This window comes from Centruroides vittatus, unplaced genomic scaffold (genome assembly GCF_030686945.1).
Source record: "Centruroides vittatus isolate TY-2023 unplaced genomic scaffold, ASM3068694v2 contig_1089, whole genome shotgun sequence".
In the NCBI taxonomy this organism is placed as follows: Eukaryota; Metazoa; Arthropoda; class Arachnida; order Scorpiones; family Buthidae; genus Centruroides; species Centruroides vittatus.
The window spans coordinates 142,173-161,832 of NW_027120700.1; the positions used below are offsets into that span (position 1 = coordinate 142,173).

The following is a 19,660-nucleotide window of genomic DNA, read 5'->3' on the forward strand; positions in this document are numbered from 1 at the left end:
AAAAAATCCAGCAACGAGTTGCTTAACTTTCCCGGCAATATTTGATGGCGCCATCTGTTATGATATTTTATTAAAAATCTTTTTATATTTTTAACTATTATAAAATGGCAAAAAGCTTAATTTTGAGGGTAGAGATTTGTTTTATTTAAATTTGTTTAATCTCAATCCAACTCTCACTTGCTCTAAACATATTTAAGAAAATCTGCATGAATTTTTAACCTTATTCTGTATTCGGCTGTATTCTACATTGTACAGTACAGTACATTCCTTTACACAGTGGCAGATGATCGCGCAGTAGTATACATTAAAAAAATCCTCAAAAAATCTTCAACTTTAATTGTAAATTAGTCCAAAAATAAAATATGTAGTTATAATATTTAAACTGATACACGTAATCAACTAATATCAAGTTAAAAACATTTATTAACTAAAAGTTTATATACACATTTAATTGTTTCACATAATTATAATTGTGGCTTAAACATATGCTAACTGCGATATTTCTCTTTTCTTTTTATTCGGGTGTCCAGTGTTGACACGCCCGTTGCTGGCGAAAATCCATTATTTTCCGGTCAGAATTTTACCAATCGAACATCCTCGGTTGAGATATTTCGAACGACCGAAGACGGTGCTGAGTTGTCGCCGTCGACTTTAATTAACTGAAGTGGAAGAACACGTACTTCGTTAGCAATAACGGAGGACACGTATCATTCCAAGTACCGTCAGCAGGAAAGGGAAGACGCCGAACCGCCACAAAAAGTCACATCCATGAATGAAGTCGAGTCCGGTTGATTAGGTCACAGCCAGGTAAAAGTCCAAATCCGGGTAAAAAGAGTCACAATCGGGGAAAAAGTCACATCCGGTGACAAGACCTCGATGATTTACTTCTTCCAGAAAAAGAAGACCTTCTTCCACCAAGGCTTCTTCTTGCGCTTCTTTAGAATCGATTTACACTCCTCTTCCGGTCCTTCCTCGCGTGCCTGTCTCTGCACCGACCATTCCGGAACATCCGGATACCTCTTTTCCAGGTAGTCGATGACAGACGAGGTGCTTTCATTGGGAGAGATGACAATGACCCGTTTCTTGTCGGGTTGAGCAGATTTCTCCTTCGCACCCTCCACCACTTCTTTCGGTCGCACGCGAATCACTCGAATCGAAGAGGAAGACGATTCCCACATCGAGGTGCTCTCCTCTGGACTGTCTCCTCCAGAGGTATTCCATTTCTTCAACGCTTTGAAATTTTCCATTCTGCAAGCAAAAAAGAAACCAGCGTTAAATTAATACAATATTAACAAGTGAAATGAAAATGTAATAATAGGATAGAAAATTATAGAAAAAGTTCGTTTTAATTATAAGAAAAATTCTAATCACAAATGAATATAAAGTTGTAATGGAACTATAAACTTCGTCGACAACATTAAAATTATTCATTCAATTATTAAATATCTGTGGTTTACAAAAAGTTATGCTATTCTGTCGATTTTCATTAAAACTAATGAAAATACTCTAGAAATTAAGAGAAAACAAAATGACGAATAAACTCGTTTATTCTAATTTGTTAATGTTTAGATAAATTATAGCAGTGCGAATGTCATGCGGGATATAACGTGTATGCATATGTAACATACACACACAAAATTATGGCGGGGAATGACAGAATTTATTATTCGAGTTTGCTTTAACACTTCGATTCGATTGACGAAAATGAACAATGGAAAGATTGAATGCACTTCCCCAGAATAAGTCAAAGGCTCGATTTTTCACTTTGAAGAAATCACACAACGATTGTTATCGAAATATTCGTTCTGGGAAAATTATCGCCGCTAATTGTGATTTAGCGCCTAACAATGTTAAAAATTATATAAATCTAGAAAGATCAGGGACTAAGCTTACCCAAACAATAGCTTCAACTAGAGTAAAACTTAGAGAACACTCGAAACAATTCACTAAATCGCATTCCAACAAAGCAAAAGACAATTGTCGAAATTCTATTGTTGCGTCGCGACTCAGTTTAATGCTAAAAATTCCGATTTTTTGACAGAATTTCGGGGTTTTCGCGTCTGTCTTTCTATAGAGACAGATCGTTCTTCTTTTTGTCTGCAGTCTTTCACTCCTCACCACAGAGACCAGGTAGAATCAATTTTGATTGAGTTTGGATGTTGGAAGACTCTCATAAACTAAGTCGATTTGAATAGATGAAAGAAACTGCTGATATCTCCAAAAATATACCTGTAAGATTAACTGCCGTCAAGCATGCGTATATCAATTGTTTCCAAATTATTACCTTTTATCTTAGATGTACACAAAACACAATGAAGTATGAAACCTTCATTCAATGACTACGTTTTACAGTCGTAATTATTTTAGTATGGAACGTCGTGGTATCGGGGACGTCAAGTAACGGTTCCGACGTTAAAAGCTGTAATAGCAATGTTCATTACAAACCATAAATCTATGTGGCTTTTTTCAAAGCCACATAGATTTATGGTTGTGGATTAATTTAATAAAATATTTTATTTTTAATTTTAATTATTCAGCAATTATATAAATTATGTAACTGTTAATTAGAAAAAATAACTGACTAAAAGGTCAAAGAAGCAATAGCATATTTGCATAGTAAGTCGTATGCTGTTTCAGTTTGTCAATGCGCTGTACTGTCGGAGAATTTGTACAAAGTTGGTCAGGGAATGTCATAGAATTTAAAACAAAAATTTGAGTAGGAACCTTGTATATAGTTAATCTGCCTCTTTAATTGTCTTAATGTTAATGAATTAATAATTTATTTATTTAAAGTAATAAATTTTAAGTAAAAATAAACTAATTTTAACGAATTTCTGAAAAAGCATATTTTTCACCAGATATTTAGTTAATGTTTAATAAACTCGAAATCTTTGCAGACATATAATTTCAAATTTTATATGAAAATAGAAATACAGTAGGACCTGCTTAAGGTGATCAGCCTTGGAACCAAGATAAATAGCATGATTAATTAATACTTTGTAGCCTGAGGAGATTATTTCAGTTTTTAGAGCATTTATTTAATGTGGAATGAATTTTGTTTCTCACGGTAGCTGTTGTTGAAGCAATTTCTGATAATGGAAAATACTACAGTATGTGGGAGGCGGATGTTGACCTTTTCTTGTCGACGCCACCAGGACATGTTTTGGGCTGTTAGCCGCCTGCGTGCTATACATATTAGACCGCCCCTATCAATGCTGATCGCGAGTAAATTCAAAACCCATGAGAGCGTACTATCGATAGTTTCGTGTAGTTGACAGAGGTTTAAAAAAATCCATTAAAATATTTGATATATATTAATTTTAATTTTATTCGAATCAAACCTCCCCGTTGATAATAGGCGCCTTTCTGCGCCGCCATGAAATAGGAGCTGCAAATTAAAATGAAGTTTTTCTTATTTAGTATATGAATATGTGTTGTATATAAAAATTTATTTAAATTAACAACGCATCTCTTTTTTAATTTAAATTGGGCTACAATTTGAAAAAAATTGTAGACCTATAAATTCCCACTGTCGTCCGCCTGTCTGGCCTTCTTTATTCTCGAGCAGGCAGTTAGGTAGGTGAAAGTCGAGATCAGATATGGAAAGATTAGAAAACGGGATGCCTCGATTAACTATATATGAACCTGCGATGTAAGCCGGAAGTCACTCTATTTCAATTCAAATCTATTTTTCTGAAAGGAGTTAAATTTGTATTTATATTCACTACTAGGTGTATTAAGAGACACAAGGCGTTTTTACATCTTTATTTCTGGTTCTTCCATATGCCGATACGCGTTTCGGGCTTAGGCCCCTCTTCTGTCGGCTGTACAATATAGAACACATTATACACATTATAAGAAACTTATCATGTGTTTTATTGTTAATATAAGAAACTTATAATGTGTTTTATTGTACAGCCGACAGAAGAGGGACCTAAGCCCGAAACGCGTATCGGCATATGGAAGAACTAGAAATAAAGATGTAAAAACGCCTTGTGTCTCTTAATACACCTAGTAGTGAATATAAATACAAATAAAAAGAAGACACGGTCTCGGAATACATATTTATAGGAGTTAAATTGATAACAGGCACGAGTCTATTGCTAACGGAAAAGTATGATGTACAGGGGCGAGACACTACAGTACTGATTTGAGATTGAGAGCATCTATTTTAAATTAGATAAATTAAAAATATGATTACAGATTTCCGCCCGGCATTGTGACCGTGTCACCATCGATAATTGCTGGTTATATTTTTAATTGCAACTCTAAGAATTTTGAAAACAAATGGTTTATAAATAAATAATATCGTTTCTTCGTTTCTGTGCGGGTGATTTAAATATTTCTTCCTGAAGAACTTACGATATTTGTCTTTCATACGAACAAAACTTACAGATTTTTGGTGTTTTTGCTTAACACGCAAACTTTAATTAAAATCACGAAACATCATCAGCGTTAAAATCGAATAACTTTGCTACATTAAAATTAACGCGATTTAAACACTTATTTGATATGTACACGAAAAAAGGAAAGTATAAAACGTTTTTACTATTCCGGCAGCGACTACAACGGGTTGGCTAGATATTTATTGGTCAAAAGTTCTTGGCTAATGTAACTCGATTGCATAATAAATATCACAATGAACATTTTTGATTGAGTGCAATACGGTTGATGCGCAATCTGTCGTATATCTGTCGCTATACGACAGATGCGTTGCGCAGAACGAAACAACCTCGCCTTTCTTCGCTTTATCTAATTTGATGGGCGTCGTTTAACAATTAGGCTGAAGTATTTTCGATCGCACGCTGTCTTTCGCTGTGGAAATCGCGACGCTCGCCGACTGACATCTTTATTTCTGGAAATCGTGCAATGCAAGTGTCAGTTGGTATCAGTATCGTGCCTCTGCCGTGACCGCTTCCGATAAAAACACGATAGTACGCTCGAAACGAATTAATTATTCTATTATTTACACACCGATCGGACAACCATCGACAATTTACGGTCTACAAGACGAAACGAACACGTTTCTTAAATTCTTTTTCACCACGTTCAATGACCGCAACCTTTATTCTCTTCGCGACTTCATCCCTCTACTGACAGATTTATGGCAACAGCTTCGCTTTTTAACGGAAAGTGCAGACGGAGAAATTTCCACTATCGGCAACAACAGATGTGGCGAAATCTTTACGCGATAGTCGATAAGGCAATATGCAATGCTTTAAGGTGATATGCGACACGCGGGTGTGTGTGAGGTCCCATGGTGTAATGGTTAGCACTCTGGACTCTGAATCCAGCGATCCGAGTTCAAATCTCGGTGGGGCCTTTTTTTCTTCTTCGCCCCTGTCATCGTTTGTGCAAATGAAGGCGACAGCGACAGTAGAATTCGGGAACTTCTTTTGCTTTGAATTTAGAACAGAAACTCTGCTTCGCCGCACGTGTTTGCGTGTGTGCGAAGCAGACTTTCTGTTCGAGGCTTATAAATGTTTCAATAACTTTATTCTACTTTTTTCCATGGCCTCAAAACAGAATTCAACAAGTTGCACACTTCTAACCCAATTATCATTACACTTTCGAATCAAAAGAATTACAAAATATCTTCTAGGCGCTTACATCGAACTAAAATAGACATTTTCAATCAACAGTACTTAAAAAAAGGAAAGTACATGTCAGGAGTGGGATTCGAACCCAAGCCCACTATCGTGGACCAGAATGCACGGTCCTGCATTACACAGGAAGACTCTAGCTTGAGTCTGGCGCCTTAGACGCTCGGCCATCCTGACGTTATTCTGTGATCACGATTAATGTCTAATCAATAGTGAATGTTCAATTCTCGTTACATTCAAGCAGTTTTATGACTAGCCGACGTTTAACTAACTGAACGATGATTCAATTAAAATTGTTTAGGATAGAAATTCTCGCGTACGAAATTTCCAAAAAATTTATAACATGTTTTGTCTCTTACAATAAATAAATTTCCTCTGAATGAGTTAAAAGATACAATTATTTTATTATTATTTTTTTTTTGGACATTAACATTGAATTTAAACAAATTTGGCAACAAGGCGTAATTTTCTCGGCTTTTATGAGATTTTATTTTAAAATTAACATTTGTATTATTAATCAAAATAAATAACTAGAATTGTGTGTGACGCCATTTTTTATGAGATTTTGTTATAAAAGTTTTATACGAAGGGCAGTCAAAAAGTTCCCGGAATTGTGATCCTGCACTTTAGCGGCACGTGATATGGCCACGAAAACCTAATCACCTTCAAAGTAGGTCCTTCCCGCACAGACACACTTGTTCCATCGATCCTGTTACTGTTGAAAGCAGGCGTGGAATGCTCGCTTTGAATTCTTCCGGAGTTGGACCGTCGTATCCGACACGATCTCCTCCCTGCTTTTGTTTGCAAAACGCATTTGTTTGAGGCCCATTCTGATAGTAGAGAACATTCAAAAGTCACTGGGAGCAAGATTTGGAGAGGGGGATGACAGAAATACTTTTGTCAACGAGGAATTGCTGCGCAACAAGCGATGTGTTGTTGAATTGCGTGAATGGATTCGTGAGAGATACTAACTTCCTGCTCCAACTCAGCGATGGTTATTTTTCGATCATTTTTAATCAGTTCTCGAACTTTTTCAATGTTTTCTTCACTTCCGGATGTTGAAGGTCTCCTGCTGCGTTCGTCATCCTCCAACGTCTGTCTGTTTTTAAACCGGCCAAAAACCAATCGTAAACTGAGGATTTCTTTAGTGCTTATCGCCATAAACTTGCTGCAGGACCGACAGCGTCTCTGCAGCAGTTTCCCCCAATTTGCACATGAACTTGATGTTTGTACGCTGCTCGACTGGGGCATTGCACCGAATAATAAGCAGTCACGCCCAAAAAAGACGCTATTGTAACGAATCACACTGCGAATAGACATGCTGAGCTTCCAGTCACAGCAATGCATAACCTTATCTTATATCGCATTGGAAGTTTGTGTGTTTAATATTGTATGATAAGCATTCGTATTGTTTGGTGGATATTAAAAATAATCGTAGGAATTGAATGGCGAATTGTGTGAAGAAGCGCGAGTAAAGAGCAGGATAAAAAAAATACAAGATAGTTAAATCCTGTATCAATAATACATCTAATGCAAAAGATATATAAAGAATACAATAAATATAAATTAATTATATTAAATAATGTTATTCGGTTATTTATAAATTAAACAGTAGCAACTGTCGTCACATGGACAGAAATTGAAGGAATTCATTGTCTTTAGAAAAGTCTATTTATCATGTCAAAATGTATGTTGCTGATATATTTACATATAAACACGTTATCGATATATATATATATATAATATTAATAGATCCGTCCTGATTCTGAAGTATAACTCATCGAATTGATTCTGAAACACAAGCAATGTGATTACCAATTATCCGATTTATGTAATTTTCTTCTTCAATCTGGCATTTATAACCAGATGCATAACAACGACACGACTATTTCAAAGTTAATATTGATTTTTAAAATGATTTTGCTGTTGGCCAAGTATCTAAAATACGATCGAAATTAATTTACTTTGTGAGAATCAGATTCTATGTCCATCAATTTAATCTCTCATTCGACATTCTAGATCGAAGAGTATTTTTCCTTCATTCTTTTGAATGCAGAGGAAAAAGCGTTTTCAATAAATTAACGAGCAATTATTTATTGTGACATTGTCACAATGCCGGGCTGCAATTTTTAAACGTATTTTTAATTTACTTCATTAAAATATATGCTCTTCACCTCAAATTACTAGTTGCTTGCCCCTGTACGTCATACGAATAGGGAATTTACATACTATAAGGTTACTGACCAGTACAAAATATGATTTAAGTTGTTTTCGAAGGTGCCGAATTTAAATATTTGGTCCACTTTTTGCTGAAATTCGATTCGTTGGAGGTTACCGTTTGATATTCGGATGTGAATGGTACAGTTTCTTAGAGTTAACATTGGAAAATATTACGATATATGAAAAATTTAACGTACATTTTCAATTCCTGTCTACTTCGATGGTCAAGTGACCATTGAATTTGCGCCGTTTCGAACCATCCGAGTATCGCGATAAGCGTGACAATGGTAGGCTGAAATAACCAAACTCTTTATATGCTTTTCGTTTTAGTGTTTGCTGTATTACAGTATTTGATTTATATAACTACAGAGACTATTTTACGTAAGAGTTTATCACACCGAGTGATCAATCTAACACATTCTAAAAATTCTTTATTCTTCCACAGTACACAATTTATAGAATTTTTAAAATGTGTTAGATTGATCACTCGGTATGATAAACTCTTACGTAAGTTAACCTTTGTAATTATAAATCAAATACTATAATATAAAGGATAGAAGAACGATATAACCTTAACGTTTGTTTTTATTTTTTCCCGGGCAACGCCAGGCTTACTTACTAGTAGCTTTATATTTCTAGCCTTTGTATCGATACAAATTCGTAAGTTTTTAATATTACTTTTACTTCTTTTATCTTTATATTTTTCTTTCGTTATGAATCGTGTACATTTTCTTCTGCTTTGACTTTCGGTTTAATTGTTAGAAAGATTACTTTCAACTTTAATTACAAATTAGTCCAAAAATAAAATGTGCGGATATAATATTTAAACTGATACACGTAATCAACTAATATCAAGTTAAAAAGATTTATTAAGTAAAAGTTTATATACACATTTAAGTGTTTTACATAATTATAATTGTGGCTTAGACATATGCTAACTGCGATATTTCCCTTTTCTTTTTATTCGGGTGTCCAGTGTTGACACGCACGTTGCTGGCGAAAATCCATTATTTTTCGGTCAGAATTTTACCAATCGAACATCCTCGGTTGAGATATTTGGAACGACCGAAGACGGTGCTAAGTTGTCGCCGTCGACTTTAATTAACTGAAGTGGAAGAACACGTACTTCGTTAGCAATAACGAAGGACACGTATCATTCCAAGTACCGTCAGCAGGAAAGGGAAGACGCCAAACCGCCACAAAAAGTCACATCCATGAATGAAGTCGAGTCCGGTTCATTAGGTCACAGCCAGGTAAAAGTCCAAATCCGGGTAAAAACAGTCACAATCAGGAGAAAAGTCACATCCGGTGAGAAGACCTCGATGATTTACTTCTTCCAGAAGAAGAAGAGCTTCTTCCACCAAGGCTTCTTCTTACGCTTCTTTAGAATCGATTTACACTCCTCTTCCGGTCCTTCCTCGCGTGCCTGTCTCTGCACCGACCATTCCGGAACATCCGGATACCTCTTTTCCAGGTAGTCGATGACAGACGAGGTGCTTTCATTGGGAGAGATGACAATGACCCGTTTCTTGTCGGGTTGACCGGATTTCTCCTTCGCACCCTCCAGCACTTCTTTCGGTCGCACGCGAATCACTCGAATTGAAGAGGAAGACGATTCCCACGTCGAAGTGCTCTCCTCTGGACTGTCTTCTCCAGAGGTATTCCATTTCTTCAACGCCTTGAAATTTTCCATTCTGCAAGCAAAAAAGAAACCAGCTCTAAATTAAGACAATATTAACAAGTGAAACGAAAATGTAACAATATATATATAGGATAGAAAATTATAGAAAAAGTTCGTTTTAATTCTAATCACAAATGAATATAAAGTTGTAATGGAACCATAAACATCGTCGACAACATTAAAATTATTCATTCAATTATTATGTATAATAATTAAATATCTATGGTTTACAAAAAGTTATGCTATTCTGTTGATTTTCATTAGAACTAATGAAAATATTCTAGAAATTAAGAGAAAACAAAATGACGAATAAACTCATTTATTCTAATTCGTTAATGTTTAGATAAATTATAGCAGTGCGAATGTCATACGGGATATAATGTGTATGCATATGTAACATACACACACAAAATTATGGCGGGAAACGACAGAATTTATTATTCGAGTTTGCTTTAACACTTCGATTCGATTGACGAAAATGAACAATGAAAAGATCGAATGCACTTCCCCAGAATAAGTCAAAGGCTGGATTTTTTACTTTGAAGAAACCGCACAACGATTGTTATCGAAATATTCGTTCTGGGAAAATTATCGCCGCTAATTGTGATTTAGCGCCTAACAATGTTAAAAAATACCTAAATCTAGAAAGATCAGGGACTAAACTTACCGAAAATAATCTCTTTTACTACTGCAAAACTCAGAAAACGCTCGAAACAATCGCATTCGAACAAACAGCAATTCAATTGTCGAAATTCTATTGTTGCGTCGCGACTCAGTTTAATGCTAAAAATTTCGATTTTTTGACAGAATTTCGGGGTTTTCGCGTCTGTCTTTCTATAGAGACAGATCGTTCTTCTTTTTGTCTGTAGTCTTTCACTCATCCTCACAGACGAGGTAGAATCAATTTTGTTAGAGTTAAGATGTTCGAAGACTCTCATAAACTAAGTAGATTTGAGCAGGATTCGACTTAAATGGAACAATGGTAGAATATTTTGGAACTGTTGTTTATATATTATTATTGGGCTGCAATTTGAAAAAATTGTAAATCTATAAATGCCTACTGTAGTCCGCACTGTCTGGCCTACCTTAATTCCGGGCGCCAGTTATGTTCGCTACGCCACTTTAGGAAGGCCGTCCCGATTAACTATATATGAACTTCCGATGCAAGCCAGAAGTAACTTTATTTCAATTCAAAACTTTTTCCCTGAAAGGAGTTAAATAAATGACCGGCACGATTCTAGAACGGAAGATCAATGGCAAATGCCCTAGATGCAGATGTCGGATTAGGTGGGCAGACCAAGTAATGATGATTACAGAACATACAATGTATGAAACCATCCAAATGGCCAACATAGTGAACAGTGGAAAGATACAATTAAAGCCGTCAATTCGTAATATCATCACGCCTTCTGAAGGGCATAGGGCTAAGAAGAATACACCTATAACCCTGACAGCAATAACGCAACAGAGATGTCACAAGCATCAAATACTCTGTATACAAAAAGTAGAGAAAAGTTGTGCAATGATACTCAGAGGGCAATCCCGCTCACTTAGATATCTCGAAACAGAATGGAACTGTGAATGTGTAATTATTGTGGTTAGATAAAAAATGTCACGTGGTTGTCGCCATCAAAAGCAAAGTTTCATCCATTCATTGTTGGTTTTGAAGCGATCTCTTAGAGAATTTTGTAAATCTCTACCGAGGATAATTTCATCTTTATTTTAAATTGTTAGATTTAATCATTATGTGTATAAACGATATATATTTAGCTTCACATTCTTGCTTTTTGTATAAAATATATGCCCCCACCTTCCCCTGTACATCATACTTTTCCTTTAACAATAGAGTCGTGCCGGACATCTATTAAGTGCTTTCGGGGAGGGGAGTGTTTTGAATTGAAAAAGCGTGACTTCCGGTTTGCATCGGAAGTTCTTATATGATTAGTTGAGCTTCCTGTTCATAAGGTTTCCACATCTGGTCTCGAGACTAAGATAGTGGAAACCTTATGAACAGGACCCGTTCATAAGGTTTCCACTTATGAACGGGTCCTGACTCCGTTCATAAGTGGAAACCTAACTCCGTTCTCGAGACTAAGATAGTGGAAATTGATACTCCTAGAAAAAAAAATGAGAATATTTACCTAACTGAAAGTTTAGTGTACATTTTCTCGTGAACACAGAATACGAAACTTTTTCGACACTACATAAACAGTGCTTATGTATATTTATTGTATCTATTAATCAGACAAATTAACTCAAATGTTTTGTTGTTACAAATGGAAATGAAATGACAAAAAAAAAAATAAAATAACAGTTTGACCATGACAAAATTTAGAATATTAGCAAAAACAGGCATTAAAAATCTAAATTTTAATGTAAATTTGCATATTGCTGGGCAGAGCAGTATAACAGTACAATCAGTGACAGAACTAAAGATAGTAGCATAGCCTTTCACAAAGCAGAAAGAACACAAAAAGCAATTGCGAATTACGTAAAGTACTCGTAGCCAACAGTCTCTAGAGTAATGAAACAACAAAACCCGGTTCAAGTTTTAACTAAAAAACTCCAGAAATGTGGATGTAAACGAGGAACGACTGCGAGGGATGAGAGAAACTTGAAAAGGATTGTCGTGCGAAACCGCTTCAAAAGTGTTAAACACCTTGTATTCACAATGGAGAGCAACACACGCCGAAGGTTGCACGACTTGCACTGCAACTGTTGTGTTCCCAAGACGAAGCCATCTCTAACAAAAAAGCAACGACAAGCGAGTGGCAGGTGGTGCAGAGAAAGGCTCATCTGGGGACAAGACGACTGGAATAATGTTCCTTTCAGTGACGAATCCCTGTTTATCTCTCCTGTGGTAACGAAGACCCGCGTGTATGGAGAACAACAAAAGAGGCTTCGAAAAGCACCGTATGAAGAGATCCGTGAAGTTTGCATCGTCCGTCACGATCTGGGGATGCGGCGTAGGACAACTGTGCATTCATCGGAAAAGTGTCAATGCAAAGACATATCGAGACATTTATGATACCATCGACAGAGGATTTAGTTGAGGAAACATTTCTATTTCAACAAGACGGGGAGCATCCTCTCATACCGCGAAGTCAACGATACGATGGTACAGTACAAGAACGACAGATTGCAATCCTGCCTCGGCCAAGCAATTTCCCAGACTTAAACCCCATTGAAAATTTGTGGGGAGTCGTGAAACGACGATTTAACCCATCAAATTAAAAATTTAGAAGAGAGCTCCGTTAAAAAGCCAAAAATTCAGAGAAAGAACGGTGGTTTCTCCCTGGCTCAATCTGTTTATCCTCCGTATCGGTTTCCCTGTTTGTCTCGGTCCTCGTTCCGCCGCATTATAAAGGTTTTTCGGTTTTTTTTTTAAATATTAACTTTATCCAGTTTGATGTTGCATTAATACGCGAAGTGTGCAACCCCGACGCAACCGAGAAATCTTTCTGAAAAGCGAAATTATACAAGTATTGGACGAAATAAAGGGCAAGAAAACGTAGTGAAAAAATTTATAGTTAAGCCTGTATATACATTATTAATATGGAATGTCTTCAAGATTCTCAAGAACTCTGAATCAGGAAGAAAAGGAGTTGATGAGAATTATATACATTTAATTATGGAAATGTATAGAAATGTTAAATCATGTGTTAAGATAGGATAGATTTAAAGTGTTACAAAAAAAAAATAAAAGATTTAGGATGTAGGGTGGCTTTGAAGGTTATCAAGATTAAGCCCATATTTTTATTTATTTATTTATTTATATTAGGTAAATTATTGTAGTTTGCAATGGGAAAGGAGCTATGATAATATAAATTGTGAATAACATATATGCTTATTAATGAGATTGAGATAGAGAGAGATTAAGTTGAACCAAAAAAGTTAGGAACAGCATAGAGAGGGGATTAAGTCGGTAGATTTAGTTCTTGGATTTCAAATATAGACTGTTAGAGAGAAAAGAAAAAATTCCAACTATTTAGATAACATATTCAACATATTTACAGACACACAATAATTTAGAGATGATTAGAGGATAATGAGTTAGAGGTTGACAAATAAAATAGGTAAATGTAGGATGTCAAGAGTTCAGACAGTATTATTAGATATTGACAGTGATAGTGATTAGTGACAACACGGAGTCTAAAAGAAAGACATGTTAGTGACATTTTAAACCTATATAAATAAAGGACAGGTGTAGTAGGCCATCAATAAATCTTCATTCATATTCTACTTTTGATAGTGCAGAATATTATATAAATTTCCAAAATATGTAAAGCAAATGTGAGTGTCATAAAAAATGTAATTTCTCACGTCAAAAATACAAAACTATTTCTCACTGCACTAACCCAAAAACAAATTAAATTTCGTTTTCAAATTTAATTTTGTTCGATGAAGCATTCATTTGACAAACACTTGATGAAACTATATGGGAAACAGGAATTTGATTACGATGCGAAAATTTACAACTACAGACAGTCTACAGGGGCCAGATGGCAAACGATTAAGGTTACAGCCTATCACTCTGGGTGACCTTCTTAGTCCTGTATAAAATTCTATACATGAATTTTTTGAAAGATGGTCCATCCGGATATGTCGGTTTTCATTCTTCACCATCGGGCTATCCCATCGTGGGCCTGGCCGAACCATAATGGGCTTGATAAAAAAAAAAAGGCGTATACACATTTTCAGCTCAGGAACAAAATTGTTTAATTTTATTTAATTCCCTCGTAAAACTTTCTCTGAAAGAATTTATTTTACTCTATGTTTTTCACGTAATTTAGTCGAAAAAGGTTACAAAAATGCTCGAAAATGGTAAAAACTATCTTCTAACCAAATAGAGAAATCAAGTTATCTTCGCCTTAATACGACTCTAGCGCCAGATATTGGCAACCTGACACGTTAACTCTAAAGCCTAGCTCAAGGACAAGTATATCTATCGATTCTGGTAATACACGACATGGTCAGGCATTCCACGCTCGATGGATAGATTTGGGAAATGATTAATAAAAATTTTTAAAGTAACTTGTAAGTTAAGTAAAATAAAACCAAACTGTAAAGAAAGTTTCAAACTTATATTTTGCTAATAAAATTTAAATGTTTGTATAAATTTGTGCGTTCTATTTTAGTTTTCTCTTAAAGACACGACATTAATCTACTTTCCCTGAATGCTGACCAAACTGCTTAGAACTTTGGAAGTTGGAAAAAGTAGGGATTACTTTTGGAACGAGTTCAAGATTGAGCATAACTAGACTTAGCTAGAATTCTGCATTACTGAACTGAACAAGGCTCTGAATATTTCAAGTATTTCTGTGGCAGACTTCATCTCTTTCAGAAGAGTCATATTGTTTAAATATTGAGTTAAAGTACTGAAATAATTAGTTTGTTTCCGTAGAATTCGTCCATTAGTGCCATATATTATAAATTTAATTAAAATTTCAAATTTTTGCTTGAGCTAGCAAACTTCTAGATGCTTGCTCAATATCGAAAATTTTGTATTATAGTTTAAGGAATTGATTTGTATATAATTTAAATTTATTTTAGACTAAATTATGCAATAACTAATAGGTGTACTATTCTATTCATTCCAAGGACCATTCTTACAGAAATTCTTAAAAAAATATTTGGAGTAATGACAAATTTTGGCTGAAAATGTAATTTTGCAAGTTTTTACTTTGTTTTAATTGCTTAAAATGTCAGAAGCTATATGGACAATAACTTATCTATAACTGAAAATTTTAAAGTTAAACTCAATTTTAAAAAATTTTACATTTACTGGGTTTAGGCTCTATGTCTTATAAAATAAAAAAATGAGATTGAATTTTATCTCTTTACTTAATATTCATTTTCAATGTAGTTTCTTCATATAATTAAACATCATTTTAAGCCATGCGTTATGCTAATCTGGCTTATAATCTAAGATATTGAAGTGCAACTCATAAATACGATCCTTTCATGTCTTAAATTATGAATAATTATAACTTTGACATTAACCATATATTTACATAAATTTAATATAAATTAAAATTTTTAAATAATTAGTTTCTAGATAACATGATAGATATTTTCATATATAAAATTAAATATATCTATACTTAAGCAAGTTATCGTCTTTTGCATTATTTTACAAAACTACAATAAACATTTAGATGATAATGTAACAAAATAATAATTTAGAAATGTCGCAGTAACTAATATATCATTTTGTATTTTCTTCTGATGGCTGCGGTGGCTGGACGGATTTTACTTCCGTTTGTGGATCGCTTGTTAAATTTTCATTTATTTGTAGAGCCTTTGCCAATTTTGTTGCTGTTGCTAGAAGCTAAAATTATAAATAATTATTACTATGTTTGAAATTTTACATAAAGTTATACATAAACGTTTTTCTTACATTATCATTCATGTCACCTCCCGAAGATTTTTGGATCTTTGTCCAACATTGTTGAAATGCTTGCAACTGAGTAATAGCAGCTTTCTGATCTCCAATTCCGTGTAAGAAAACAGCATAGTTAAGTTGGATAATAGGATCATTCCTAAAGAAGAAAAACAAAAAACAAACAATTACTAGACAAAATGAAATAAATATCACATATTATTGAAATAGAAAAGAAGCACTATAATAATGGTATTGTTTTTTACATACGTGGTATATAATAAACAACAACTATACTAGAAAACTGAAACTGTACATGTAAAGAACATACCTAAATGTAAAAATTTCCAGCAAATAAACCCTTAACTTCAATAATTCGAACGTTTTTGGCCACTGCTTTATCGCCCCTTTTCAGGGAATATAAAACAGAAAAAACCGTTATATATTGCTGGAAATTTTTGTATTTAGGTGTGATTCTCTATACGTGGTATATTCAAAAAGTTTGTATAAAAGAATTTTCTTGACTTTATATATATTTAAATAATATTACACTCAAAGTATTCACATTCTACAACAGCACATTTCATCCAGAAGTTGTACAGTTTTTTGAAAATGTCCCAGAACTCCTCATTTACAACCATCTGAAATGCACTTTTTGCAGCAGCAATCATCTTATCTGTTTTGACAAATTTTTCATCTTTCATGTGTGTTTTTACGCAGAGAAAGAAGTGGAAATCACATGGAGTAAGGTTGCTTAAATATGGGAGATGAAGGAGACTTTTGATGGAATGCTTACTCAGACACCTCTGTACAATACGAAATTGATGAACTGGTGTTGCAGTACCCAGTTTTGCAAAGCCAAAGTTGAGGCAGTTTTGCCTGATTAGTTCATGTAATCATCAAAGAATTTAAAATTTCTTGTTTATGGTTCCTTCTGGAATGAACTCACAATTTACAATTTGCTGCTTGTTTCATACTGGACATTTTTTGTGTTAAACTGTACTCTGAAATCTCTCTTTCACCATATCATGAAATGCATATGTAGACACATTGCAAACTAACTGTAACATTGCCATGACTTAATACACAGTTGCCAACTATTTTAAAAAATCTGTCATTCTCACTCCACCTTTACAGACATTTTCTGCAAACTTTTCGAACGTACCATGTATATAAGGTATTACAAAAATGTTGGGTTGGCTATATATAGTTGTATGATTCACTGAAATGAGAAAAATGTTATGTAAGCATATGATCTAAAATGCATCATTTCTGAGGTATGTCTATTTTAAATGTTGGCCATAAGTAGGGAAGGTAATGCATGAGTACATCTTACATGACAATGATCATGTTATTGAGGCTAAATATGTTGTGTGAGTTGAAATACACATTGTGTAATCAAGTTACATTCATAAAAATGGAGAATTATACTTTTGAAGAGTAGTCAGACCTTGCATTTGATGAATGGCTTGACTTCATACAATAGGATAGCAGCAAGGCAATGTTATGCAGAGGAGGTTTTCCAATGATGGTTACCAAACGAAAAAACAGTCAAATACCTACATAAAAAGTTAAGGGAAATGCGATATTTTAAGCTTCCAGACCAAGCTGACAGCAGATCCCAAAGTACAAGAACAGTGGACTAGAGAGAATATGTTGGCTCATTTAGAGGAAAATGCAGATGAAGTACTAGAAAAATCACATGAATGAAAAGTGTTTATCATGGCAAGTGGCAGGTTTTAAACAATTCACATGTACATCTGCACCACTTACAATGAGTACAGGTGCTAAGAGAAGGTGACTTCCCAAAACACAGATCCTCTCTTTTTGCTGTTCCTGTTCTATAAATGAAGCCTGCTTCATAAGATGTGATATCAACAACTTTCATAACTTGCATGTATGGCGAGAAGCAAATCCTTGTGCTTTTGTTTTTAAAATATCTTAAAATTAGAGTAATACTTTTAAAATCTTTAAACAAAACAAAATACACAAATTAATTAGTTAGTCTAAAGACCAAAAAAATCTTTTCTCACTAATTTCTACTTGATAAAATGCATTTTGAATGTCATATTCTTTTATTGTTAAGAGAAGAAAGTCAAAAGAAAGTTTTCTACTTCACTTTTTATTTTTAATATAATTTATTATTGAAAGTATTCATTAATAACTCAGTCTTATAAAAATATGTAGTAATGAAAAATTTTCAACAGCTGCAATACTTAAATTTCTATGATACTTGCTCTTTCAAGAGTCCTGTAGCACCAAAACATGTTTTATAAAATAGTCATAGATACACATTCATTTTACTCATACAACTTTTTCTATCATTACTAAAAGTAATAATCAAACATTAATCTTGTACTTAAATAGTAAAAGATTACTTTAATAAAATTTTTAATTTTAAATTTACAGATTTTATTCTTGTGATGACATTTTTTATATTTATATATGCATAGATTCAAAAACATTTAAGGATTTTATTAATTTTTTAAAGAGATGTTAATATATACAGTCGACTCCGCATAAGTCGACACCCAGATAACTCGACACCATAGGTTAATTAGTCAGTTTTCTGTGGTCCCGCCGACTTACATAGGCAATAATGTTATTAATGTTAAAAAACTCTGTTTACTTGACCTTGTTTAACTCATCACCACTGGATAAATCAACATACTTTTTCTGGTTCACACTTTTTAAACGTCTGATAAGTTGACTCCCCTCCTGAAAAAATGAGTTCACACCGTACCATAAGCTGTGTGGTGTGAACTCATTTTTCGGGGGGGGAGTCAATTTATCAGAATTCTAAAAAGTGTGACCGGTGTGAAAACAATTCAAAACTAACAAACGTTTTCTGGACGCCTTCCGTGTCCTTCTTCAGGTTAAAACCGCTGGATTCTATTTTTTAAATGAAACCGCCGTTCCAAATTTTTAAGAACGAATTGGAATGATGATAGTTCGAATGCGTGATGATCAAGGCGCATGCGCTATAACTGTCATGTTCCGTGTTGTATCGTATTCTTTTTAATCTTGGGGTCACATGACTTCATGTGTCATCGGACCCAAATAAATTTTTAGGCATCCTCTTGTAATAAAGCTTGCCAAGCAAGAGAAAGAGCTATCTCGTCGCGTGAATTAATACGAATGAGCCAAAACACAACCACAATGGCACAAGGTAACAACCAAAGTACAGAGGTGGAGAGAATACCCATCATATATAACCCGACTTTGAAATCCATATACAAGTCTATCGCCACGAGACGTAAGGTCACCGTTGCTTACAGGAGAGGCCCAACTATATACAGCTTGTTACGTAACGGAAAGGACCCATCTGACCCGAATAGAATGGCAGGCGTATACCGAATCCCGATAAAGGACGAGAGATTTAATAGGGATCTGATCTACATAGGTTCAACGAAACGCTCTATGGAAGTCAGAGTTAAAGAGCACAAGGCGGATATAAGATACAACAGAGCTACCACGTCACTCGCAGTATACGCTTCTGAACCGGGCATCAATGTGGACTTCGCGGGAGCCAAGCTAATAACCAAAACGATCCAGATAGAACACCTTAAATGGCTGGAAGTGATAGAGATACATAAAGCGCAAAGTACAACAACATGCATTAATTCACGCGACGAGATAGCTCTTTCGCTTGCTTGGCAAGCTTTATTACAAGAGGATGCCTAAAAATTTATTTGGGTCCGATGACACATGAAGTCATGTGACCCCAAGATAAAAAAGAGCACCAAGATTAAAAAGAATACGATACAGCACGGA

At 34.6% G+C, this 19,660-nt stretch overlaps 1 protein-coding gene and 1 non-coding gene across 2 annotated transcripts in view; one reads left to right on the top strand and one right to left on the bottom strand.

Annotated features, from left to right (window-relative positions):
• Nucleotides 1–5,251: 5,251 nt before the first annotated feature.
• TRNAQ-CUG (transfer RNA glutamine (anticodon CUG)) lies at nt 5,252–5,323 on the top strand. The gene has a single exon. It is a non-coding gene; the product is annotated as a tRNA-Gln (tRNA).
• A 10,006-nt stretch (nt 5,324–15,329) lies between these two features.
• The window catches only part of BBS4 (Bardet-Biedl syndrome 4), a 34,420-nt gene continuing 30,089 nt past the window's right edge, over nt 15,330–19,660 (bottom strand). The window contains exons 11-12 of the mRNA XM_067270512.1: nt 15,905–16,046; nt 15,330–15,835 (exon numbers count right to left, since the gene is read on the bottom strand). Coding sequence (XP_067126613.1) covers nt 15,713–15,835; nt 15,905–16,046 — 265 coding nt within the window. The 3' untranslated portion in view covers nt 15,330–15,712. The remainder of the gene's footprint in view (nt 15,836–15,904; nt 16,047–19,660) is intronic.